Source organism: Equus asinus, chromosome 26 (assembly GCF_041296235.1).
Source record: "Equus asinus isolate D_3611 breed Donkey chromosome 26, EquAss-T2T_v2, whole genome shotgun sequence".
Lineage (NCBI taxonomy): Eukaryota > Metazoa > Chordata > Mammalia > Perissodactyla > Equidae > Equus > Equus asinus.
In genome coordinates, this window is record NC_091815.1 from 23,821,310 (window position 1) to 23,847,285 (window position 25,976).

The following is a 25,976-nucleotide window of genomic DNA, read 5'->3' on the forward strand; positions in this document are numbered from 1 at the left end:
AAAGACTAAAATGTAAAAAAAACAAGGGGCAAGTGAGAAAATCTCTCTGATGGGTGGTGCGGAGAGGGAACCGGGCCAGTTGGAACGAGGAGGGGGGTGCTTGGAAGTGGAAAGGATGGAGAGAGAACTGCTGGAAAGAGAAGCGTGAATTCGGTCCTGATGTTAATAAGGATGTGTTGTGTTGGGGGCAGAGGCAGACAGGACAATGTGGGGAGCTGAGGAGGACAGGAGGGTGATGGGAGGGCAGGGGACATGGAGCTAATGGCGCTGGCTTAGGTCTAGGGACACACAGTTGCTCGTTGTTAAAGGCATGTGAACTAGCAAATCCAAGAAGACAAGGAAGGGAGGGCCTGGGACTCTGTGGTGAGCCCCCGGTTTTCCTCACCCAGGGGATGCTTGCCCTGGTCCTGAATTGCATCGACCGCCTAAATGTCTACACTACTGCTGCCCACTTTGCCGAATTTGCAGGGGAGGAGGCAGCCGAGTCCTGGAAAGAGATTGTGAACCTGCTGTATGAACTTCTGGGTAAGGGGCCCCAAGTCCTGATGCTGCCTAGAGCACCCTAGGTCCCCGGTCCCATTGGTCTGACCCCTCTTTCCACCCTCAGCCTCTCTGATCCGTGGCAATCGCACCAACTGTGCCCTCTTCTCCAACAACTTGGACTGGCTGGTCAGCAAGCTGGATCGGCTGGAGGCCTCGTCCGGTAGGAGGACCCAGAGGGAGGGGACAGGGACTTGGGACTTGGGGGACGGGAGGGCCGCAGCCACCTCCTCTCTCACTCTGCTACCTGGCCAGGGATCCTGGAGGTGCTGTACTGTGTCCTGATTGAGAGCCCCGAGGTCCTGAACATCATCCAAGAGAACCACATCAAGTCCATCATCTCCCTCCTGGACAAGCATGGGAGGAACCACAAGGTCGGCTCTTCACCCACCTCTCATCCCCTGAACTCTGAACCCTGACCTCTCCCCATTCCCTCACTCCCCTCCCCCATCTCATCTCTCACCTGGATTCTCTCCCACATGCTTCCGTCTCAACCCAAGGGTCTCAAACTCATGGTTCTTAAGCGGATTCGGGGCCACAGATGTGTTTCGTTAGATCTCTGAAATCTTTTTTGAATTTTCCAATCTCATAGCCTTTGGGTGGGCTGCGTATGTATACGCTCCCCAGTTTGCCACAGGTCCTACTGGTCCCCATTGCATTGTCTCACCACTTCACGTGTTTACATTATCCACCTGGCCCCTGGAGACCCCAGTTTGCAACCCCTGCTGATGTCCAGTCTCATCCTTGCCCCGTGCTCTCTCACCGACCCCACCCTTTCATGCTTCTGCCTCATATGGCCCCCAGCCTTTCGCTTGACCTTTCTCTTTGACCCTTGATCTTTCTCTGTGATCCCTCACCTCCCACTCACTACCTTCTCTCAGTCAAAATCTCCATCTCCTACCCTGATGCATCGTCCTTTACCTCCCACCCTGAGCCTCCTGTAAACCCCCACCCTGTGCCCTCATACCCTGACCTCTGACCTTGACCTCCAGGTCCTGGACGTGCTGTGTTCCCTGTGTGTGTGCAATGGCGTGGCCGTGCGCTCCAACCAAGATCTCATTACCGAGAACTTGCTCCCTGGCCGCGAGCTTCTGCTGCAGACAAACCTCATCAACTATGTCACCAGGTCTGGCCCCTACCTCCGGACCCCAGCCTGACCTCACCCTGACCCCAGAACTCAGACCTCTCAACCCTCTCCCTGACTCAGGGACTCCATGCCCAGGTGGATGTCCCTTCCTCCATCTCCCACCCCAGGACTTAGTGCCCAGTCCTCACAGATGTCCGCTCTCCCCCAGCTCCCGCCGGCTCCCCGCTCTTGTTCCCTCCCTGCTCCATTTCTGCCGCTGTCTGCTCCTCTCCTTCTTTCTCTCTTCCTCTCCCTCTCTCCTCTTTGTCTCTCTTTCCATTTCTCTCTCTCTCGCTTTCTCCTCCATCTCTTTTTCCCTGTCTCTCTCCTATCTCTCTTTGCCTTTTGATGTCTCTCTGTCCCTGTTTTCTCTCCGTCTCTTACTCTCTGTCTCCATGTCTCTGCCTTTCTTTTTTTTCCGGTGTGTGTACCTCTTTCTCCCCTCCCCGCCACCAGCTTGGCCCTCCTCTCCATCTCTCCCTCATCCGCTCTCCTGTCCCATCTCTTCTGCAGCATCCGCCCCAACATCTTCGTGGGCCGAGCAGAGGGCACCACGCAGTATGGCAAATGGTACTTTGAAGTGATGGTGGACGAGGTGGCTCCATTCCTGACAGCTCAGGCCACCCACCTGCGGGTGGGCTGGGCCCTCACCGAGGGCTACAGCCCCTACCCCGGGGGCGGCGAGGGCTGGGGCGGCAATGGGGTCGGCGATGACCTCTATTCCTACGGCTTTGATGGGCTGCATCTCTGGACAGGTACCTGGACCCTTCTAGTGGACCCTCAACTTTAACTCTTGATCCCAGAATTTCCAGGATTCTTATCACACACTTTGGGGATCTTGGGATCCTGACCCCCAAACCAGGCCGACTTTTGACCCCTAATTCCTCATTTCCCAAGATCCTAGCCCTAGAGCTTCCAGAAATGTGCCCCCAACACATTTCTTCATAGCCTCCAGAACTCTGACCCCACAAGATGTAGGATCTCTGACCCTAGAAATGCCAGAAAACAACCCAGATTATTATGACCTCTAATCTTTGACTTCTGACCCCAAAGGTTCCAGGATCCTAACTGTAGGGTGACTTTAATCTCTGATCCCATAGCTCTCAGGATCCTAACCTCAGGGGAACCTTGACCTCTGCCCCTAATCTCAGAGCTACAGGACCCTCCATGGGAACACTTGACCTTAGGGACTCACACCCCATAGATCCTCTAATATCTGCCCCTTGTCTATTGAGACCACTGATTCCACGGGACCTCTGACTTCTGACCCCTCCCTGGTGACCCTGGTGCAGGACACGTGGCACGCCTGGTGACTTACCCGGGGCAGCACCTCCTGGCCCCTGAGGACGTGGTCAGCTGCTGCCTGGACCTCAGCGTGCCGTCCATCTCCTTCCGCATCAATGGCTGTCCCGTGCAGGGCGTCTTTGAGGCCTTCAACCTTGACGGGCTCTTCTTCCCTGTGGTCAGCTTCTCGGCTGGTGTCAAGTAAGGATTTGTCCCTGTCCCCAGACCTGGGACTGTCCTGAGACAGCTTCCCCAGTCACTCCGGGGCCTCCTCTGAGGCTAAGACCCAGAAGCCAACCCTCAGACCCTTACGTGAAGGTCCCAGTGACCTCTACATGATCCCAGACATTTTCAGTGTCCTTCCAATGACCCAGACCCTGCCATTGACCTCAGCTTCTCCCCAACCCCATGTCCTTCCAATGACTTCCAAGTGTCCCCCAAATTTCACAATGACCTTCTAATAACCCCAGACTCTCCCAGTGACTCTGTGCCATTCCAATGACTTCCAAATGACTCCAGAATCTGACAATGACCTTCTAATGACTGCAGACCCTCCTAAGGACCCCCCGATGATCTGGGACCCTCCCAATGACTCCATGCTCTTAATGGCTTCTCAGTGATGCCCGCACCTCCCGATCATCTTCCTGTGGCTCCATAATCTCCAAGGGACCCCTCAATGACCGCAGTTATTTCAAAGACCTCTTAGTAACTCAGTTGTCCCAGTGACCCCAAGCTCTGTGAATGACTTCCCGATCATTCAGGGACGATTACGGTTATCTCACAGTTACACGAGACTCTTGGTGCCTCCCAAAGGACCTTCTTGGTCTCCCCCAAACCTGCCAATATCCCCAAATGCTCTGTTGACCCAGGGTCTCCTCCCGAGGGCCTTCCCAGGACCTCGCATTAATTCTGCAGTGGCCCCACACTTTCCTTTTTTGATCCTCCCATGATTCCCATTGGCCTCAGACATCCTCTTTGAACTTAGACTTTTCTTCCTGACTCCTAAATGACCTCCGTGACCCCATGACTGCCCAGTGACCTCAGGTCTCCCCAGAACCTTCCACTGATCCCAGGATTGCTCCCTTACCCCCTGAGCACAGACTCTGCCCTGTGAACTGCCTCACCGTTGGCTTCCCTCTCCCGTCCAGGGTGCGGTTCCTCCTTGGTGGGCGCCATGGCGAATTCAAGTTCCTCCCTCCCCCTGGCTATGCCCCGTGCCATGAGGCTGTGCTCCCGAGAGAGCGACTCCATCTGGAACCCATCAAGGAGTATCGGCGAGAGGGCCCCCGGGGGCCCCATCTGGTGGGCCCCAGCCGCTGCCTCTCACACACTGACTTTGTGCCCTGCCCCGTGGACACTGTGCAGGTACTGCCTGCCCTGCAAGGGTTTCCTGGGGAGGCAGACTCTCCTAGGAGTCAGGGAGGTGGGGAGCTGAGCTGGAAGTTGGGGACCTTGTGCTTTAACAGATGGGGAAACTGAGGCAGAGAGGAGGTAAGGGACTCGATCAAGGGAGAATCCCAGTTTAGCCTCCTCAAGAAAGTACTATTATTGCCTCCAGTTTACAGTTGAGGAAAGCAAGGCCCAGAGAGGTTAAGCAACCTGTGCAGGTCACACAGCTGATCTGAACTCAGGCCATCTGATCCCAAAGCCTGTGATGTTACCCAGTGCTATGTGTCAGACATTTCTTCTATTCCAGCCGCTCCCACTTTCATTATCCCAGCTTGAACTCCCCACCTTCCCCCCAGGCATGTCCCCATAGGAGAGGCTATAGTGTTTAGGGGCCTGACTACAAGGTCCACTATGGGCAAGTGGCTTCTCTTCTCTGTGCCTCAGTTTCCTCATCTGTGAGGAAGGCTAGATGAATTAAATCATGTGAAGCACTGTCCTGAGTAAATAGTGAGTACTCGATACAGTTACTGTATTGTAACATTATCTCAGGGGTGAACTTGCCAGCCCCCTGTAGCCAGGCCAGAGCACCAGGCCTCCTTCTGGATGCCTCCCCCCCCTCCCCCAGCCCGTCAGCCTCATGGGCTGTCACTCGGCTTCCTGCACATCCCTCCCACCTCTCCTCTCCTCCCCATGGCCGGCCTTGGCCCAACAATTATCTCTTGCCTGCAGACCACCAACAGTGTAAACATTTATTAGGCACCTACTGTGTGCCAGCCATTTCTATAAACTGTACGACATTTAGTGGTTTATGGAAGTGATTGCACTGAATCCTTAGAGGTCAGTATTACGAGTTAATATTGCTCTGATCCTCATCGCACAGAGAGGAAAAGAGACTCATCCATTCATTCAGCAAACATTTCTGGAGCTTTTCCTCTGGGCCTGGCTCTGGGCTGGGCAGGGCTGGGCAAGTGGTGGAGACGGAGGCAGCCCCAGGCCCTGCCCTGTGGAGCTCCCGGTCCACAGGGGGAGACAGGCCCATTCCCAGAGAATTCCTTAGTTCTGGTAATGGGAGGTCCCTACTTAGCTGGGTATCAACCCTGAGAGCAGGGCTGCGGGATGGCAGGAAAGGTCCAGAGAGCACGTGAGGGGCCCTGTTGTGGCCCATAGATGTTCTCAGGATGAGAGGTCATGGCACAGGCTAGAGGGGCCTCAGGGACCTCACGACTGTCCCCCCTCCCCCAGATTGTCCTGCCTCCCCATCTGGAGCGTATTCGGGAGAAGCTGGCAGAAAACATCCACGAACTCTGGGCGCTGACCCGCATCGAGCAGGGCTGGACCTATGGCCCGGTGAGGGGCTGCCCGCAGCACGAGCGGGTCAGGCTAGACCTGCTGTGGGAGGAGTGAGATGGGCTCACTGGCGGGGAGGGGCCGGTGGCGGGGGAAGGGACTTTAGGGCACCAGGGGGGTCCTTGGTTTTCCAGAGGCAGAACTGCATACAGGTTGGAGGTCAGAGGCCATAGCGTGGGAGTGTTGGGGGGAGGGAAGGGGACCCGAGGAGTTGACTCTGGGGTTTCCCCAGGTTCGGGATGACAACAAGAGGCTGCACCCGTGTCTGGTCAACTTCCACAGCCTCCCGGAGCCCGAGCGGAATTACAACCTGCAGATGTCTGGGGAGACGCTCAAGTGAGGGGGCACCGGGGAATGGGGGCTGGGGGCGGGCCAGGAGAGACAGGGACTGAGAGAGACAGTGAGTGAGACAAGAAGGGAAACAGAGAGAGGGAGACAGAGACTGTGAGGCAGAAGCTGACAGACAGTGAGAAAGAGAGACAGAGGCAGAAAGAGATGGGAGAGAAGCAGACAGGAAAAGATGGACGGAGTCAAAGAGATACAGAGACAAAGAGACAGGGAAAGACGGGAGTCCGAGAGACAGAGACCCAGAGAGAGATGAGGACAAAGACACGCAGAAAGTCAAAGAGACCCAGAGTCAGAGATGACAGGAGCGGAGGGGGAAGGGGAGCCCAGGCTGGGGGAGACAGGGCCAGGGGCAGGGAGGCTGTGGCGGGCATGACCCTGTCCCCTGCCCCCGTCCAGAACCCTGCTGGCACTGGGCTGCCACGTGGGCATGGCAGATGAGAAGGCGGAGGATAACCTGAAGAAGACGAAGCTCCCCAAGACGTGAGTGTGGGTGGCCCGGGGCCCATCTGGGAACAGAATCCAGGCTGGGGGTGCTGTGGTGAGGGCTGGGGCAGTCAAGGTGTCTTGTGGGGAGATTGAGGTCAGAGATGAAGGGGCCGCGGGTTAGGGTGAAGGTCATAGGGGCAGGGGGCAGGCTCTGGAGTCAGTAGGGAGTGCCCTGGGGCGGTGTCAGGATGGCTGAGTTGGGAGTTCCAGAGAGAGTGGGAGCGAGTCAGGACCCGGGGCCAGGGCCTGCCGTGGAGCCAGGGAGAATGAAAGCAGTGGTAATATCTCTGAGTTAGTGGCAAGGGGCCCACGGAAAAGGGTGAGAGTTATTGGAGGTGTAAGTGAGAGACCCTAAAATTACAGGTGAGAGGTCAGAGGTGAGAGGTCCTGGGCACAGAAGCTGGGGTTCAGAGTGAAGGACTCCAAAGCCAGGAGTCTGCAGTGATAGGATTCTGGGGTCAGAGGTAAGAAACCTCAAGGTTAGCAGTGAGAGGCCAGAGAATTCCAGGGTCCGAGAGGAGGCTCCCAAAATCAGGATGAAGGGGTCACAGAGGCCAGAGGTCAGTGAAGTCAAAGCCCTTGCTAAGGTCACAGGATCCTGGGGTCAGAGGTCAGGTATCTCCAAGCTTCTTTGAGGGAGTCGTAGAACCCTGATGTCAGACATCAAAGGCCAGAAATTCCAAAGCTCAGAGTGAAGGATCCTGGGATCCTGGGGCAAGGGTCGGGAGTCGGGGATCCCACAGCACAGAGTCCAGAGCGGAGGGGGGTCTCATCCCACGGAGCCCCACCACCCCACAGGTACATGATGAGCAACGGGTACAAGCCGGCACCGCTGGACCTGAGCCACGTGCGGCTCACGCCAGCGCAGACGACGCTGGTGGACCGGCTGGCAGAGAACGGGCACAATGTGTGGGCGCGAGACCGCGTGGCCCAGGGCTGGAGCTACAGCTCGGTGCAGGACATCCCCGCACGCCGAAACCCACGCCTTGTGCCCTATCGCCTGCTGGACGAGGCCACCAAGCGCAGCAACCGGGACAGCCTCTGCCAGGCCGTGCGCACCCTGCTGGGCTATGGCTACAACATCGAGCCGCCCGACCAGGAGCCCAGTGAGTGCCGACTTCTGGGCCTGACCCCGACTCCTAGCCCGACCTGGACTCAAACCCTAACCCCTGATCTCTGACCCAACTCAGCACCTCAATGGGCTACATCTGCACCACTGACCCCCTCCCCCCAACCCTGACACTTACTCTGACCCCAACCTCGAACCCGATCTTGACCACTGACCTTGACCCAACTCAAGCCCTGCCAGGGCTATGGCTACAACACTGAGCAGCCAGGCCAGGGGCCCAGTGAGCACTCACCCTGACCCCTGACTCCAAATCCTGACCCCTAGTGATGACCCCTAACCCCTGACCTCTGGACTATGGAGCCACCCAACTAAGGACTCAGAGAGCCTCTAATCTTTACCCCTAACCTGACCCCTGACCTATCACTGACTCAATCCCAGCCTTGACCCCTAACCCTGGCTCTGGTCCTCAATCTTCAATTTCTCAACTCCTGGCCCCAACCCCGATTTCTATCCCCTCCCTGCCCCTGAGTCTGACCCCTCTCCCTGATCCTGCTCTCAATCTGTGCTTCTAAACGTCGACCTTAATCTTGACTCTTTTTTTTTTTTTTAAAGATTGGCACCTGGGTTAACAACTGTTGCCAATCTTTTTTTTTTTTCTGCTTTATCTCCCCAAACCCCCCCTGTACACAGTTGTATATCTTAGTTGCACGTCCTTCTAGTTGTGGGATGTGGGACGCCGCCTCAGCATGGCCTGACGAGCGGTGCCATGTCCGCGCCCAGGATCCAAACGCTGGGCCACCGCAGCGGAGCGTGTGAACTTAACCACTTAGCCACAGAGCCGGCCCGTTAATCTTGACTCTTAACCCCAGACCATGACCTTGACTGACCTAACTTTCTCCCTCTGTGTCTGTGTCAGCATCTCTTCTCAGAGAGCTCTGACTGCCAGAGACACGGGGGGAGGACTCTCCCCCAGTAGAAACCTCCTACCTCTCTGACTAGTCTGAGATTCCCCAATTCTTCTTCTCTAACGCCAAGAAATTGTCCCTCTTCCCCCAAGGCCCTTACCTTCTCTGGCCTCTCCCACCACCCCTTCAATGTCTTGGGATCCACATCCCCCGCAGCCTCTGACTCTGCCTGGCCCCATTTGTAGGTCTGGTGGAGAGCCAGTCTCGTTGGGACCGGGTGCGCATCTTCCGGGCAGAGAAATCCTATGCGGTGCAGAGTGGCCGCTGGTACTTCGAATTCGAGGCGGTCACCACAGGCGAGATGCGAGTGGGCTGGGCAAGGCCTGAGCTGAGGCCTGACGTGGAGCTGGGAGCTGATGAGCTGGCCTATGTCTTCAATGGGCACCGCGTGGGTACCCCGCTGCGCTCTGCTCTGCCAGGCCTCGTGGTCCCTCCCCCAGCTCATACACTCCATCCCTGCTTCTATCTGTGCCTCACGGTGTCCACCCATCCCTGCATCTACCTTACCATCCATCCATCCATCCATCCATCCATCCTTCCCTCTCTCTCTGTCCATGGATATCCATCCATCATCCATCTCTCTACGCAACCATCCATCTGTCCATTCATCTATTCACAAATCCAACCATCCACCCACCTACCCATCCATCTATTCACCTGTCCAGATAATCACTTAGCCTTCTACTCTTCCATCTATTTACTAACTTATTTGTTAGTTCAGCCATTCATTTATTTAACCAATTTGTGACTTCATTTATCTATCCAATAATTTAATGCATGCATCCATCAATTCATCTATTTATCCATTTGTCTGTATATACTTTCTTCCTGCCCTGCATCAACCCATATAGACTCTCAGCTTTCATTTCATTCTTCCATCCAGCCATACACTCAGCTTCCCATCCATCCATCTCATTACCCACTCATTTACTCCAGGGGCACCTGGGTCTATATAGATCTGTACAGGGGACGTGATAGGCTCATTTTCCCTTTCCATCTCTCTACTTGCTGGAGATACGGAGATTAGTAGAAGTGAAAGCATGAAAGCCTATCCTTTACGTTCCAAGGATCATGGATGCAAATGTGGGAAAAGATAAAGGACACTGTGGGGGTGACCCCTCTCCTGTCCCACATGCCCCGGACCTGATGCCTTGCGTGTATGTCTTTTCGCGTCTCTCCTTGCTGCCGTCTCTCTCCATTTCTCCATATGTCTCTCCCACACCGAGCCCTCCCTGTGCCTCCTCACAGGGCCAGCGCTGGCACTTGGGCAGTGAACCATTTGGGCGTCCCTGGCAGCCGGGTGATGTCGTGGGCTGCATGATCGACCTCACAGAGAACACCATCATCTTCACCCTCAACGGCGAGATCCTCATGTCCGATTCAGGCTCCGAAACAGCCTTCCGGGATATTGAGATTGGCGATGGTGAGGGCTGGCCTCGTGGCCCCCGAGACCCCTTCATATGCCCTTTCTGGTTGTCCTCCATCTCCTCTGACCCTACACCGCCCCCTGCAGCCTCCTCTCCCCTCCCTTCCTTCCACAGTGCGCCCTCCCCACGCTGCCCCTGCCCCGCCCACCTATCCTCACCCCCGCCCATCCCTCCCCTCCCCCCAGGATTCCTGCCCGTCTGCAGCCTGGGGCCTGGCCAGGTGGGCCACCTGAACCTGGGCCAGGACGTGAGCTCCCTGCGGTTCTTTACCATCTGCGGCCTCCAGGAAGGCTTTGAGCCATTCGCCATCAACATGCAGCGCCCGGTCACCACCTGGTTCAGCAAGAGCCTTCCGCAGTTTGAGGCCGTGCCCCTTGAGCACCCCCACTATGAGGTGAGGACCGACCCCACTCGATACCCTCTGATGTGCCTCCAAACCTCGATCTCCCCACAGTTCTCTCCCCTGAGTTTCTCCTTTCCTCCTGGGTTAGCCCGCAAACCGTGCAGAAGGGATGTCAGGATAATGGGCTCCCGGGGCTGTCTTTTAGCATTTAACTTTGGCAAACCACAACCTTTCTGGGCTGCAGCTACATCACCTATAAAATGGGGAAAGGGAGGAAAGAGAAGCTGGGTTAAGTGACTCCAATGGAAATTTCCAGTCCTTATAACTATCTGATCCTAAAACAAGGTTTGAAGAAATATAAATCCCTGGGGACATTTTGGCACCTTCCTTACTCATTGTTTTCTGTGTGTATATGATTTTTGTTTATTTGTTTTTAGTAGCTCTTTATTAATCTGAGCATCCTAATTTTTAGACTCTAGTGTCTTTTCTTCCCCAACGTTGAAAAGTCTGGGTCAGACTCGGACATAAACGCCCCCACATACACAACGTGACTTCCCTCAACTTGGGAAGAATTTGAACTCTATGTGACTGAGCCTCAGTGGGCATTTTAGAATCAGACCTGTGACTTTGGGCAAGTGGCTGTGTCTTCCTGAGCCTCAGTTTCCCCATCCAGGGCATCGTTCGCATCCAGCACTCACATAATCTCTTTTTCTCCTTTCTGAGTCATTTGAGTAAGCTGGAGCCAGCGTGCCTCTTTACCCCTCAGTATTTCAATGCGCATCCTTCAGAACCGGCTGTGCTCTCATGGAACTGCACGCAGTGCAGTCATGGACATCAGGAAATTTCACATTGACACACACTATTTCCTAATTCGCAATCCATAGTCAAGCTTTGTTAATTGTGGCAATAAAGTCCCTTTATTATTTTTCCGGTCCAGGATCCAATCCAGGATTACAAGTTGCATTTAGTGGTTGTGTCTCCTTAGTTTTCAAAGTAGAATGTTTCTGAGTCTTTGTCTTTCTTTCTTTTTTTTTTTTTTAAAGATTCTTTTTTTTTTCCTTTTTCTCCCCAAAGCCCCCCGGTACATAGTTGTGTATTCTTCGTTGTGGGTTCTTCTAGTTGTGGCATGTGGGATGCTGCCTCAGCGTGGTCTGATGAGCAGTGCCATGTCCGCGCCCAGGATTCGAACTGACGAAACACTGGGCCGCCTGCAGCGGAGCGCGCGAACTTAACCACTCGGCCACGGGGCCGGCCCCCTGAGTCTTTGTCTTTCATGATATCAATATTTTTTTAAGAGTACAGGTCATTTTTTTGGAGTACGGTACTCAGTTTGGGTTTGTCCGATGTTCCCTCCTGATCGGGCTCGGGTTACACATATTCGGCAGGGATGCCCCAGAAGTGAGGCCGTGCCCTGCTTGACGCAAGGGCTCAGTTGGCACATGGTGTCGCCATGTCTGATGCTGATTACGTCAACTTTGACGATTTGGTTAAGGTGGAGTCTGCCAGGTTTCTCCACCGTAACGTTTCTTCTTTTTCTTTCTTTCATAAGTAATTTGTGGGGAGGGGTAAGACTAGGTAAAAATGGAAGGGTTTTAAGCAGGGAGATGTCCAGTTCAGCTTTGAGTTTTGGACGGTCCCTCTGGACACTGGATTGTAGGAGGTGAGAGTGGAGGCAGACAGACCAGGGAGGTGGCTGGGGAGGGAGAGGACGGCAGAGCAGACACGAACCTCCCAGTCCATCCCACAGTCAGATGGTGTCCTCAACCCAAAGAACGGAATGCCAGACAGCAGTGGGAAGGCAGAAATGGACCTACACACAACCACGCGGATGAATCTCACAGACCCAGTGTTGAGTAAAAGAAGCCAGACCCAAAAGAGCATGTCCTGTGGGAAGCCATTCATAGAAAGTTCAAGAACAGGCAAAGCGAATCTATGGTGTGATAAATCAGGAGGTGTTACCGTGAAAGAATAACTCAGGGACATTTGGTCACTTTGCACACAGTCACAGGAGGGAGTCGGTCAGTAGACCACGGTCAAGGAGCAGGGGCACGCAGTGCCTCCTCGATAAGAGAAGAGGGAGAGGGGAGAGGACAAGGCCCTGAGGACAGTCTGGGAACAGCCAATCTTGGTGGCACAGTTTTGGGGTGAATTCATTGGCTCGAGAGGAGCGCAGAGGTCTGTCTTGATAATGGGTCACTGAGGAGGGGTGTCAAAGCAAGCGAACCATTCCAGTTGTTTCTGGAGTCTCCAGAAAACTTTTGAGAGTCCATCTTTGCAGTGCACAGGCCAGGCATCTGTCCCTCTGTCAGCCCGTGTCCCGTATTTAGGCCAGGTAGGTGCATTTCTGTGTCAGAATCCTCACTGGCTTTGAGAGGGTATTGACTAAGTGGGCACCGAGGGGGCCCCTGGGGGGCTTGTTTGTACTCTGTTTCTCCATCTGGGTGCTGGGCACACGGGCGTGTTCACTCTGAAAACTCAGCGAGCTGTGCCCTTAGGATGTGTGCATTTTTCTGAGCATTGTATTTCCACAAGTTTAACAAAAATTCATCTGGGAGCCTTTGCAAAACTCTGACTCTTATGGGCTGCTCTCTCCGAGAAATCTTCCCGAGAGGCCAGGAGGGCAGCGCTTTTGTGCTGTTCACTGATGCACCTGGAACAGGGCCTGGCACACAGTAGTGCTCAGTGCCTATCTGTGGAATGGGTGGACAGGTGGATGGACGGGTGGATGGAGGCGTGGATGGACGGGTGGATGGACGGTAGATGGACTGGTGGATGGAGAGGTGGATGGACGGGTGGATGGAGGCGTGGATGGACGGGTGGATGGACGGTAGATGGACTGGTGGATGGAGAGGTGGATGGACGGGTGGATGGAGGGGTGAATGGACGGTGGATGGATGGGTGGATGGACTGGCAGATGGACGGGTGGATGGAGAGGTGGATGGAGTGGTGAATGGATGGGTGGATGGACGGGTGGATGGACGGGTGCATGGAGGGGTGGATGGACGGGTGGATGGATGGGTGGACGGAGAGGTGGATGGAGGGGTGGATGGACGGGTGCATGGACGGGTGGATGGAGGGGTGGATGGAGGGGTGCATGGAGGGGTGGATGGACGGGTGGATGGACGGGTGGATGGACGGGTGGATGGAGGGGTGCATGGAGGGGTGGATGGACGGGTGGATGGACGGGTGGATGGAGGGGTGGATGGATGGGTGGATGGAGGGGTGGATGGAGGGGTGGATGGACGGGTGGATGGACGGGTGGACGGACGGGTGGATGGACGGGTGCATGGACGGGTGGATGGACGGGTGCATGGACGGGTGCATGGAGGGGTGGATGGACGGGTGGATGGAGGGGTGGATGGAGGGGTGGATGGAGGGGTGGATGGATGGGTGGACGGAGAGGTGGATGGAGGGGTGGATTACTTAGTGTGGAGTGAGGACTGTGCACAGGTAGGTTTTGAAAGCTTCCCAAGCGATGCCAGTGCCTGACCAGGGCTGTCACCGCACAAGGTGCCCAGGCAAAGGTTGACAGAGGGCTGAACGCACCCCACAGCCAAGCTGTGTGCCCCACGTGAGCTCCTCTGCTCAGAGGAGTGAGTCTCTGGCTAATTCTCACGCAGGTGCTCTAGGGACTAATGGTGGCTCTGTGTGTAACAAGTTTTAGGACCAAGGGTCTAGGCTGCTTGCCTGGCTCAGTGCACCCTGTCCCCCCCAGGTGGCCCGTGTGGACGGCACCGTGGACACGCCCCCCTGCCTGCGCCTGACCCACCGCACCTGGGGCTCCCAGAACAGTCTAGTGGAGATGCTCTTTCTCCGGCTGAGCCTTCCAGTCCAGTTCCACCAGCACTTCCGCTGCACCGCAGGGGCCACCCCCCTGGCACCCCCCGGCCTGCAGCCCCCCGCGGAGGACGAGGCCCGGGCAGCGGAACCTGACCCCGACTATGAAAACCTGCGCCGCTCAGCTGGGCGATGGGGCGAGGCTGAGGTGGGCAAAGAGGGAAATGCAAAGGAGGGGGCACCGGGGGGCACGCCCCAGGCTGTCGTGGAGGCCCAGCCCGCCAGGGTGGAGAATGAGAAGGATGCCACCACAGAGAAGAACAAGAAGAGAGGGTGAGTCAAGGGTGGGGCGGGGGGGGTTGGGATTTGGAAGTGATGGAAATTTTTTGGTTATGACAGTTTTGGGGGGAGGTGCTCGTGTGGGGGGCAGGGTTGGGGGGCTGGGCTTGAGAGCTGGTTCTCACGGCAGCCGCTCCTTCTCACCACCAGGTTCCTGTTCAAGGCCAAGAAGGCCGCCATGATGACCCAGCCACCAGCCACCCCTACTCTGCCCCGGCTCCCTCATGAGGTGGTGCCCACCAACGACCGTGACGACCCTGAGATCATCCTCAACACGACCACGGTGTGAACCTGGGGCCTTCAACTCTGGGGACTCCACAGATTTCCAGATTTCATGCTGCAATTCCCAGGAACCACCTAAACCTGGAGACACCCCAATATACACTGGAGACCACAAAATACAGACTCCTAATTCCATAGAGCCAGGGACCTAAAAATTGCAGGGAACACAGTGAAGCTATGAGGAACACTGTTATAACTCCCAAAATCCAAGGGTTAAACTGATATGGACTCAGCACCCCAATATTTGGGTTCACCCATACAAACTCGGTACCCCCAAATTCAATGGTTATTCTCATATATTCCTAGGAACCAGAATTTACAATTATTCCAATATAGTCTTGGGATTCCCCAAAGCTGGAATATTTTCTGAGACAAACAGCCCGGTGGTTAGAACCCTGGGCTGCCTGGGTGCCCCTTGGGTAAGTCGCCTGGCCGCTCTAGGACTTCTTTCTGTAGAAGCTCTATGGTTTCCCCATCAGTAAAATGGGGATGAAAATTGTACCCACCTGCTGGTGATCGTAAGGCCTGAGTTAATTTGTGAGCTATTATTTATTTATAACTTTGCTGTAACCTGGGGAGGACCTAAATTTGGGGGTATCACAAAATAGTCCTGAAGGATTCCTGAATCTAGAAATACATCAGTAGACACAAAAACAGCAGGACATAGAGCCAGGGGGTCCCCAATCCGGCAACTTCTTGTTAAACTGCCAGAGGACACAGAATCCAGAGAGACCAACTTAGGGTGCCAGGGAAGCCCTGCGTCACCAGCCTTCCAGACTGACCACAGGTCCCCCTTTGCCTCTCCAGTACTATTACTCCGTGAGGGTCTTCGCTGGCCAGGAGCCCAGCTGCGTGTGGGTGGGCTGGGTCACCCCCGACTACCACCAGCACGACATGAACTTCGACCTCAGCAAAGTCCGGGCAGTGACGGTGACCATGGGGGACGAACAAGGCAACGTCCACAGCAGGTACCGGCGAGGGGTGGGGACTGTGGAGGTGGGAGGTCAGCGCTGGGCCCCTGCTCACAAGCTCCCCTCCTCCTCTCCTCTTCCTGTTTCTCTTCTGCTAACGGATCCTGGTCTAATGGCTCCTCCTCTTTTCCCATTTCTTCTTTTCCATTTTCTCCTCCTTTTCCATCTTGCCCTCCTCTTTCTACGCTACCTCCTTTGTCTGTTGTGTCTTCCTGCTCCCCCTCCTTCTCCTCCTTCCAGAAACCCCCACCAGCTTCTAAGAATTTTGGCTCCGAGGGGCTCAGGGTCTGGGGTGAGGGGTGTCAGTGCTCAGGTCTGCAGGTGGTGGGTGCTTGCGGATGGGGTCTGAGGTCATGGTATTCTGGGAGCTCGGGAGGGTCCAGGTCCCGAGCTCCTCAGCTGAGGATCGGTGCAGGGACCACTCATGTCTCCTCCAGCCTCAAGTGCAGCAACTGCTACATGGTGTGGGGCGGAGACTTCGTGAGCCCCGGGCAGCAGGGCCGGATCAGCCACACGGACCTTATCATCGGCTGCCTGGTAGACTTGGCCACTGGCCTAATGACCTTTACGGCCAATGGCAAAGAGAGCAACACCTTTTTCCAGGTGAGCCCAGCCCTCAGCAACTTAGCAATAGCATCTTCACGTCCCAGCATCCCGGACAACCCTTCCAGACACCCCGCAGGCCAGACCCCAGAGAATCAGCTCCTAGTCTGTCCTCAGGACTGGCCAGAGGTGGGAGGCCCCCCGGGGACCACCTAGTTGAACCATCCATTGAACAGAAGCCCAGAAAGAAGGAGACAGAACACAGCCTTGACCTTCGAGAGAGGTCCGTGTTCCCTCTTAGGCCGGGGGACACCAGTTGCCACCTTTTCACCAATCAGGGGACACCCCAGGATGCACGAGAATCCTAAGGTGGTCTTCTCCTTTTCAACATTTTATTGTGGAAGATTTCAAGCACACAGCAAAAGTAAAGGACCTGTACAGTGAACGCCTACATACCCACTACCGAAAATCCACCGTCTGTGTTTTACTGTGCTGGCTTTATCACATATTTATCCGCCTATCCATCCATTAACCCGTCTAACGTGGATTCTGTAAGACTTTATTTTAAACGGAGAATTTCAAAAGTAGACAACAATAGAATAGCAAGATGAACCTCCACATCCCCAGTACACAGCGTCCACTCTCAGCCAGTCTGCTTTCATCTTCACCCCACACACACCCTCACCCCACAGCCACCTCCACCCCACACCCACCTCCACCCCACACCCCCTCACCCCACACCCCCACCCCACAGCCACCTCCACCCCACACCCACCCTCACCCCACACACCCTCACCCCACAGCCACCTCCACCCCACACCCACCTCCACCCCACACACCCTCACCCCACAGCCACCCTCACCCCACAGCCACCTCCACCCCCACCCCCACCCTCACCCCCACACCCACCCTCACCCCACACACCCTCACCCCACACCCACCTCCACCCCCACCCCCACCCTCACCCCACACCCACCTCCACCCCCACCCCCACCCTCACCCCCACACCCACCCTCACCCCACACACCCTCACCCCACACCCACCTCCACCCCCACCCTCACCTCACACCCACCTCCACCCCCACCCCCACCCTCACCCCCACACCCACCCTCACCCCCACCCTCACCCCACACCCACCTCCACCCCATCCCCCACCCTCACCCCTCCACACACCCTCACCCCCACAGCCACCCTCACCCCCACACACACCCTCACCCCACACACCCTCACCCCACACCCACCTCCACCCCCACCCCCACCCTCACCCCCACCCTCACCCCACACCCACCTCCACCCCCATCCCCCACCCTCCACACACCCTCACCCCCACAACCACCCTCACCTCACACCCACCCTCACCTCACACCCACCCTCACCCCCACAGCCACCCTCACCCCCACACACACCCTCACCCCCACAGCCACCCTCACCCCCACAGCCACCCTCACCCCCACACACACCCTCACCCCCACATCCACCCTCACCCCCACACACACCCTCACCCCCACAGCCACCCTCACCCCCACAGCCACCCTCACCCCCACACACACCCTCACCCCCACAGCCACCCTCACCCCCACACACACCCTCACCCCCACACCCACCCTCACCCCCACATCTACCCTCACCCCCACACACACCCTCACCCCCACAGCCACCCTCACCCCCACAGCCACACTCACCCCCACACACACCCTCACCCCCACAGCCACCCTCACCCCCACACACACCCTCACCCCCACACACACCCTCACCCCCACACCCACCCTCACCCCCACACCCACCCTCACCCCCACACACACCCTCACCCCCACACCCACCCTCACCCCCACAGCCACCCTCACCCCCACACACACCCTCACCCCCACACCCACCCTCACCCCCACAGCCACCCTCACCCCCACAGCCACCTTCACCCCCACAGCCACTGGGAGATTTTGATGGAAATCCCAGACATCATATGGTTTCATCTCTTTTGGTATGTAGCTCTAAAAGATAAGGATTCTTTTACAAACTATAACCACAATACCACTATCACCTAAAAAAGTTCCAGCAATTCCCCAGTATCATCCATATTCCCCAAAATATCCAGTCCATGCTCAGATTTCTCTGGTCGTCTCAAAAACGTCTTTTTGCTCTCTATTTGTTTGAATTGGAATCTAATAAGATCATATAGTTTAGTTGGTTGCTGGGACCCTCGAGTCTCTTTTCATGTGTAGATTTCCCTTCCAGCTCTTTCTTTTTCTTTGAAATATATTTGTTGAAGAAGCTGGGCTGTCTGTTCTGTAGAGCTTTGCTCTTCACAGGGTGGTCCCTGGACCAGCAGGATCTGCGTCCCCTGGGAGCTCCTTAGACAAGCAGACTCTCAGGTCCCTCCTCAGACCCGCCCGATTAGAATCTGAATTTTAACAAATCCCCGGGAATTTGTGGGCACACTATGTCGGAACAGTGCTGGCCTGGTTTCCCACCGTCAGGATCTGGCCAATGCAGCCCTGCAGTGTCCCTTTACCATTTTCCTCTGTTCCCTGTATTTCCTATAAACTGGGAGACGGGTCCAGAGGTGCGATTAGACTCAGGTTCGGCAAGACTGCCTCACAGATGCTGGTATTTGTGGTGGTGGAGCCTGGGTGGGTCCCCCTGTGAAGGTCGGAGGGGCTGGAGGGAAGGGGCAGTCAGAGGACGCTGTCTGGATTTTGAAGAAGGAGTACGTTTGGAGAGAAACGGGAATGGCATTTGTGGTGGGGGTATGAGGTGCACAAAGATACGGATGTCAGGGTGCCCTGGGGGAGCTGGACGAGGTTGGCCTGGCTGAATCAGAGGGGCTCACTGTGGGCCCCCCAGTGCCTGAGTCTGGATCTGCAGACACTAGGAGGATCAGGAGGGGCAATGGGCCCCAGAGTTTGGGTTCTAGAGTCAACACCTCCTCCAGCTCACCCTCCCCACTTCTCCCTTGCCAGGTGGAACCCAACACAAAGCTGTTTCCTGCCGTCTTTGTCCTGCCCACCCACCAGAATGTCATCCAGTTTGAGCTGGGGAAGCAGAAAGTAAGAGTGCAGTGGTCGGGCAGGCCAGGGAGGGAGGGATGGGCGGTCAGGCTGGCAGAGCGGCTGAAGGGGAGGGGGCGACCAGGGAGGCCTTCCTGGAAGCAGGGTGGCAGGATGCAGCGGGCTGGGAATCCTGACCCGTGCGCCCCTCCATGCCCCCAGAACATCATGCCACTGTCAGCCGCCATGTTTCTGAGCGAGCGCAAGAACCCGGCCCCGCAGTGCCCGCCACGGCTCGAGGTACAGATGCTGATGCCTGTCTCATGGAGCCGCATGCCCAACCACTTCCTGCAGGTGGAGACGCGGCGGGCCGGCGAGCGGCTTGGCTGGGCCGTGCAGTGCCGGGAGCCGCTGACCATGATGGCCCTGCACATCCCCGAGGAGAACCGGTGAGGGCCAGCCCAGTGCGCAGGGGTGGGGCGGGTACTGCAAGCCCTCTGGGGTCTGGATCCAACTCAGTGACCCCTCCCACTACCCTGGGATTCCAGACAACATCCCAAGAGGCCCTGGATCTACCTTACTATCCCCCAATAATACCCCTGGGGGCTCTAAATCCATCTTAGCGGCCCAGATCCACCTCAGTGGATCACAGACCCATCTCAGGGAAACCACACTCAGCCCAGGGGCCCCAGATAACACCCCAGGGAACTCCAGACAGCACCCCAGGGCTCCAGACCCACCCCCACGGGGCTCCACTCATCTCAGGGAGCCCAGATCCACATCAAGGAGCCCACACAATACCCCATGGACCTCAAGTGCACCTCAGAGGGTCTTGGCCATTGTTGGAGAGGGCTCGATACATCCCAGGTCTCTCGGGCATATGCAGGGAGATTTTAGATGCATCCATGGAGATCTCGAACCCCCTCCAGGGGACCCAGACACACCCAGGGCTAGAGATGTGCTCACATGGATGGCAAGAATGCTCTCAAGCACTCTGTTCATGGCCAGGGGTCCCAGATGCACCCACACGGCTTCCAACATGCCTCATCTTTCCTTTATTCATTCATTCCATAAATAGGTCTGAGCTCCTCCTGTGGGACCGGCGGCATTCTAGGCTGGGGACACCAAGCCCTTGTGAACGCACATTCTAGTAATGCTCATGTGTAACTTAGGGGCTCAGACCTGCCCGAGGGGGCTCAGACCCATCCCCAGACACACCCATTTGTTTATTTATTCATTCAACAAATATTTATTGAGCGCTCACTATCTGCTAGGTTCTGTTTAGGTGTTGGGAATATAACAAAACAAAACTCCAAACAGGCAAAAACGTCCTGCCCTGTGCAGTTTACATTCTAGCGCTGCTCAGACATAAGTAGGTGACTCAGACCTGCCAGAGGGGGTTCAGACCCAACCTGGAGATCCCAGATACACCTCAGGGTCACCAGATCTTCTCTGTGGACTCTCAGGTACTCCAGAGTCCCAGACCATCCCACGATCCCAGATGTATCCGAGGGGGCCCCCAGACCCCTTAGGGACTTCCAGAACCACTCTAAGACTCCTAGACCCAGGGGAACACTGGGATTCCCTGCTGGAGCCACCACACTCACTAAGCACCTCTTTACCTCACCGTGGTCTGTGTCTGTCTCCCATCTCCTCTGCCCGCTGTGTTCCTGTCTGTGGCCCGTCTCCGCCGCAGGTGCATGGACATCCTGGAGCTGTCGGAGCGCCTGGACCTGCAGCGGTTCCACTCCCACACCCTCCGCCTCTACCGCGCGGTGTGCGCCCTGGGCAACAACCGCGTGGCGCATGCTCTGTGCAGCCACGTGGACCAGGCGCAGCTGCTGCACGCCCTGGAGGACGCGCACCTGCCCGGCCCCCTGCGTGCGGGCTACTACGACCTCCTCATCAGCATCCACCTCGAAAGTGCCTGCCGCAGCCGCCGCTCCATGCTCTCTGAGTACATCGTGCCCCTCACGGAGGAGACCCGCGCCATCACGCTCTTCCCGCCCGGAAGAAAGGCGGATAACGGCCCCCGCCACTATGGCCTGCCTGGCGTCGGCGTCACCACCTCGCTGCGGCCTCCGCACCATTTCTCAGCCCCCTGTTTCGTGGCTGCCCTGCCAGCTTCCGGGTTGGCAGACGCCCCGGCCCGCCTCAGCCCCAGCATCCCTCTGGAGGCCCTGCGGGACAAAGCACTGAGAATGCTGGGGGAGGCCGTGCGAGACGGTGGGCAGCACGCACGCGACCCTGTCGGGGGCTCTGTGGAGTTCCAGTTTGTGCCCGTGCTCAAGCTTGTGTCCACCCTGCTGGTAATGGCTTCCTCCTGCTTCCCTCTGTCCCATTCTTCTTCCACATGCCAAATAATCCATCCATACATACATCGACCCCCCTCCCATTTATACATCCAACCACCCATTCATCTTTCCATCCACACATCCTTCACCTTTCAGTTTATCCTCCTATCATTTACTCATCCTTCATCCACTTTTCCTTCCATCCATTCATCTGTCATCTATTCATGTGTTTATTAAGCTCTTATTCCTTCTTTCCATTCATCCATCCAACCAACCATCATTCATCCACCTATGCGTCCATCCATCCTCCACCCACCTTTCCATCCATCCCTTTATTCAAACATAACCCTGTCTTTCCATCTGTAAGTCCATCCATCTATTTATCCTTCCATTCTCCACCCACATATCCATCCATTCATCCATACATGTATCCGTCTATCCAACTTTCAATCTAATTGTCCATCCAGGCTTCCATTCACTCATACATCAGTCCATCCACCATTCCATCTATTCATCTACCCACCTATCCATTTACTTATTAACCTACCTTTTCTTTCATACATTCAATCATCCTCCTCCTCCCACCTGTGCACCCATCCATCCATCCAGCCAGCCATCCATACATCTACCCTCCACAGATCCACCGTTCTTTCATCTTCCACCTACCTGTCGATCTATCCAGGCACCTCTTTATCCATACGTGTGCACATGCATCCGCCTACCCATGGTCCATCCAGTCATCTACATGCATTCATCCACCCACCCATCCGCCCATTCTCCGTCCTTCTATCCATCCTTTACTTCATGTGCCCTTTCATCCATATGCCCATCTAATAATGACTCATCCGTATATCCATCCATCCGACTTTTCATTCACAAACCTATCACCCATCCATCCATCCCATCCCACCCCATGGCTATTTATTTACCCATTTGTCTATTTACCCATCCACTCATTTACTTGCTCATGCATCTATCAAACCATCCATCCACCTACCCACCTATCCATACATCATTTATCCTCTGTCACCGTCCACTCACCATCCCTTCCTCCACCTTGACCTTCACTTCTCCGTTATCCACCCTTCCATCCATCTCCCCTTCAAACCTCTACTATTCTATCTATAAATTCATCAAGCCAGCCACCCAGTCCTCCTCCCATTCATCCATCTCTCTCTTTCCCCACTCCTCTTCCCTTTCATCAACCTGTTTCCCTCCCACCTGTTAGCATCTTCATTATGTTACTGAGAGCTGGCATATGCTGGGAGCTATGAGGGCCTCCAGCGGGCATAGGGTCTGTCCTGTTCCAGAGTCACATGCGCTCAACCTTAGGAGAAAAGATACTTACTTATGTAGGGAGAGGCACTCATGTTTGGTTATGTGGTCGGGCCATGTGTGTGGGACACAGGGTGCGGATCTGGGGGGATCTCAAGGAGGATGGATGGCAGGGCGGGAGGATGCCCTTCCTGCACGTGGGAGGAATCATATACAGCCAATGCAGGAGTGAATCTGGCGTGTGCAGGAGAAGCAGGTCCGGGAAGTGAGGTTAGGACTTCATTAGGGAGGCTCTGCAGGCCACAGTGAAGGACACAGGCTTTGTCCTGTAGGTCATGGGCATCTTTGGCGATGAGGATGTGAAACAAATATTGAAGATGATTGAGCCTGAAGTATTCACTGAGGAGGAAGAGGAAGAGGAGGAGGAAGAGGAGGAGGAGGAAGAAGATGAGGAGGAGAAGGAGGAGGATGAGGAGGAAGAGGCACAGGAGAAAGAAGATGAAGAAAAAGAGGAAGAGGAACCAGCAGAAGGGGAAAAAGGAGAAAGCTTGGAGGAGGGACTGCTCCAGATGAAGCTGCCGGAGTCTGTGAAGTTACAGGTGGGCTGGTTCTTCCCGCTTGTCAGCCTCCATCCATCTGGGCTGGGAGACACAGAGTCTAGTGAGGCATGAGTCTGGACTCTGTCCTGAGGCCATGGGGAGCTGTGCGGAAGTGCGTAAAGCAGTGGGGTGCTGCTGGCTTGGAATGATCTCTCTGGTTTCCAAGTGGAAAGTGAATTGGAGGTATGAGGCCATGGGGAAGTCTGGCTTAAGGGTCCAGGCAGGAGACAATGGTGGCTGGACTGGGGCAGAGCCATGGAGAGGGGAGAGAAAGCAAGAAAAGTTTCATGGAGGTCCTGATGGTCTCACCACCATCCCTCCTACTACATGGCTGTCCTCCCACAGATGTGCCACCTGCTGGAGTATTTCTGTGACCAAGAGCTGCAGCACCGTGTGGAGTCCCTGGCAGCCTTTGCAGAGCGCTATGTGGACAGGCTCCAGGCCAACCAGCGGGACCGCTACGGCCTCCTCATGAAAGCCTTCACCATGTCTGCAGCTGAGACCGCCCGGCGTACTCGCGAGTTCCGCTCGCCACCCCAGGAGCAGGTCCTCTGACCCCTGATCCCGGCTGGCCTTAGTGTCTAAACCCCAACCTCAGCCCCTCCCCTACTCTCATCACTAATGGTACTCGACCTCTGAACCTGTGCTTGGTCTCTGACCCTATTGATAGACTTACCTCTCACTTTCCTAACACTCTGGACCAAACCGACCTCTGAGTCACCTCAGACTGTCCCTGGCCCCTTCAAACCTCTAGTCTCCCAGATATTCTTCACTAACTCACACTTTGACTCATAACCTTAGACAGGGAGTCACAACTGGATCTTTGATCCTTGACCTCAGAGTTCCTGCTCTGAGGTCTCTGACCCTCATCCTAACCTTGGTCCTTCTCCTAGATCAACATGCTATTGCACTTCAAAGATGAGGAGGATGAGGAAGATTGTCCTCTCCCTGAAGACATTCGACAGGATTTGCTCGAATTTCATCAAGACCTGCTGGCACACTGTGGTAAGGAGAGGGGATCAGGGAACCATCCTCCCAAACCTTCTCTTTAGACGTCTCCTGAAGTTTCCCTCAGATTTCCTAATCTTAAACATCTACAGTAGTGGTGCTGTGTGACTGTTGGTTGATTGAATGAATGGATGTATTAGTGAACAAATAGATGAGGAACAGAAGGATATGTTTATATGGGTATTTGGGTGGATGTATACATGGATGGATGGCTATAGGCAGATGGATGAGGGTGGAGGGATGGATGGCTGGAGGGATGGATGGATGACCTCCATTGTTTCTGATGTCAGCTAATAATCTTACTGAGATTCCCTTATGATGTGTTATTTTCCTCTGGCTGGCTTTCAAGATTTTCTCTTTGCCTTTGCCATTAAGTATGATGTGTCTAGAAGTGTAGCTCTTTGAATTTAACCTGCTTGGATTTTGCTGACTTTCTTGGATGTGCAGATCAATATTTTTCATAAAATTTGGGACTTTTTGGCCATATTTCTCCAAATATTTTTTCTGCCCCTTTCTTGTGTCTCCTTCTGGGACTCCCATTATGCATATATTGGTGTATTTGATTGTATCCCACTGGTCTCTGAGGCTCTGTTAGTCTTTCTTTATTCTTTTATTTTTCTGTTCTTCAGATTGGATAGTCTTTATTCTCCTACCTTCAAGTTCACTGATTCTTTCTCCTACCAGCTCAAATAGGCTGTTGTACCCCTCTAGTGATTTTTAAATTTCTGTTGTTTTACTTTTCACCTCCAGATTTCCATATGGTTATTTTTATATTATCTACTTCTCTATTAATATTCTCCATTTGATAAGTCATTGTCATCATACTGCTCTTTAATATTTTAGACATGGTTTCATTTAGTTCTTTGAACCTGTTTATAGTAGCCGATTTAAAAGACAAATGCTTCAAAGAATGATTAAATGAACGAACATATGAACATGTAAAGAAATAAATGAAAACCCCCATGAATGAGAAATGAATACACAAACAGATGAATGAATAAGACGTGAATGCTTGAGCAGACGAATGAGCAAATGGATGAATGACACTCCCTGCCGTCTTGATCACCTCCAGGAATTCAGCTGGAGGGCGAGGAGGAGGAACCGGAGGAAGAGGCCACCCTGAGTAGCCGCCTGATGAGCCTGTTGGAGAAAGTGCGGCTGGTGAAGAAGAGGAAAGAGAAGCCTGAGGATGAGCCGCCCGCAGAGGAGAGCAAACCCCGTGAGGACTGGGACCACCAGGCGGGGGCTGGGGCGGGGTGGGCAGCCCTGTGCTTGGGGAGCCGCGCGCATGAGGAGTAGGGCAAGGAGGAGTATATGGGTATTAATGAGAGAGGAAGAGTGGAGGGCGGGGTGAGAGATGAGGCAGGTGGGAGGTGTGGCCCAAATGTGGGGGCTGCACTGTACGTGTGTTGCACCAGGGTAGCATGGGTAGCCCTCCAGCCCAGAGACATACACCCAACCTTGGGATGGTGGCAACTCCTTTACTTTCGTGGCTTCCATGTCCTTGTGGCTCTTGTTTGTTTTTCTTTTCTTTCTTGGTGAGACAATTACTGTGCTGAGGCATTAGAAACCCAGTTAT

At 55.0% G+C, this 25,976-nt stretch overlaps 1 protein-coding gene across 5 annotated transcripts in view; it reads left to right on the top strand.

The window, feature by feature from the left end:
• Window positions 1–25,976, top strand: part of RYR1 (ryanodine receptor 1) — a 106,663-nt gene that overhangs the window by 14,879 nt on the left and 65,808 nt on the right. For all 5 annotated transcript variants that reach the window (XR_011498491.1, XM_070498820.1, XM_070498818.1 and 2 more), the window contains exons 14-38: window positions 390–525; window positions 608–703; window positions 796–914; window positions 1,533–1,666; window positions 2,180–2,421; window positions 2,959–3,151; window positions 4,099–4,315; window positions 5,582–5,686; window positions 5,919–6,022; window positions 6,431–6,514; window positions 7,319–7,626; window positions 8,740–8,942; window positions 9,803–9,977; window positions 10,167–10,375; window positions 14,040–14,434; window positions 14,591–14,723; window positions 15,530–15,690; window positions 16,131–16,296; window positions 19,195–19,281; window positions 19,444–19,670; window positions 20,918–21,530; window positions 23,123–23,389; window positions 23,735–23,935; window positions 24,283–24,394; window positions 25,470–25,616. Coding sequence is in view for 4 of the 5 variants with exons in the window: in XM_070498820.1 (XP_070354921.1) it covers window positions 390–525; window positions 608–703; window positions 796–914; window positions 1,533–1,666; window positions 2,180–2,421; window positions 2,959–3,151; window positions 4,099–4,315; window positions 5,582–5,686; window positions 5,919–6,022; window positions 6,431–6,514; window positions 7,319–7,626; window positions 8,740–8,942; window positions 9,803–9,977; window positions 10,167–10,375; window positions 14,040–14,434; window positions 14,591–14,723; window positions 15,530–15,690; window positions 16,131–16,296; window positions 19,195–19,281; window positions 19,444–19,670; window positions 20,918–21,530; window positions 23,123–23,389; window positions 23,735–23,935; window positions 24,283–24,394; window positions 25,470–25,616 (4,834 nt within the window). In the remaining variant the exon portion in view is untranslated. The remainder of the gene's footprint in view (window positions 1–389; window positions 526–607; window positions 704–795; window positions 915–1,532; window positions 1,667–2,179; window positions 2,422–2,958; window positions 3,152–4,098; window positions 4,316–5,581; window positions 5,687–5,918; window positions 6,023–6,430; window positions 6,515–7,318; window positions 7,627–8,739; window positions 8,943–9,802; window positions 9,978–10,166; window positions 10,376–14,039; window positions 14,435–14,590; window positions 14,724–15,529; window positions 15,691–16,130; window positions 16,297–19,194; window positions 19,282–19,443; window positions 19,671–20,917; window positions 21,531–23,122; window positions 23,390–23,734; window positions 23,936–24,282; window positions 24,395–25,469; window positions 25,617–25,976) is intronic.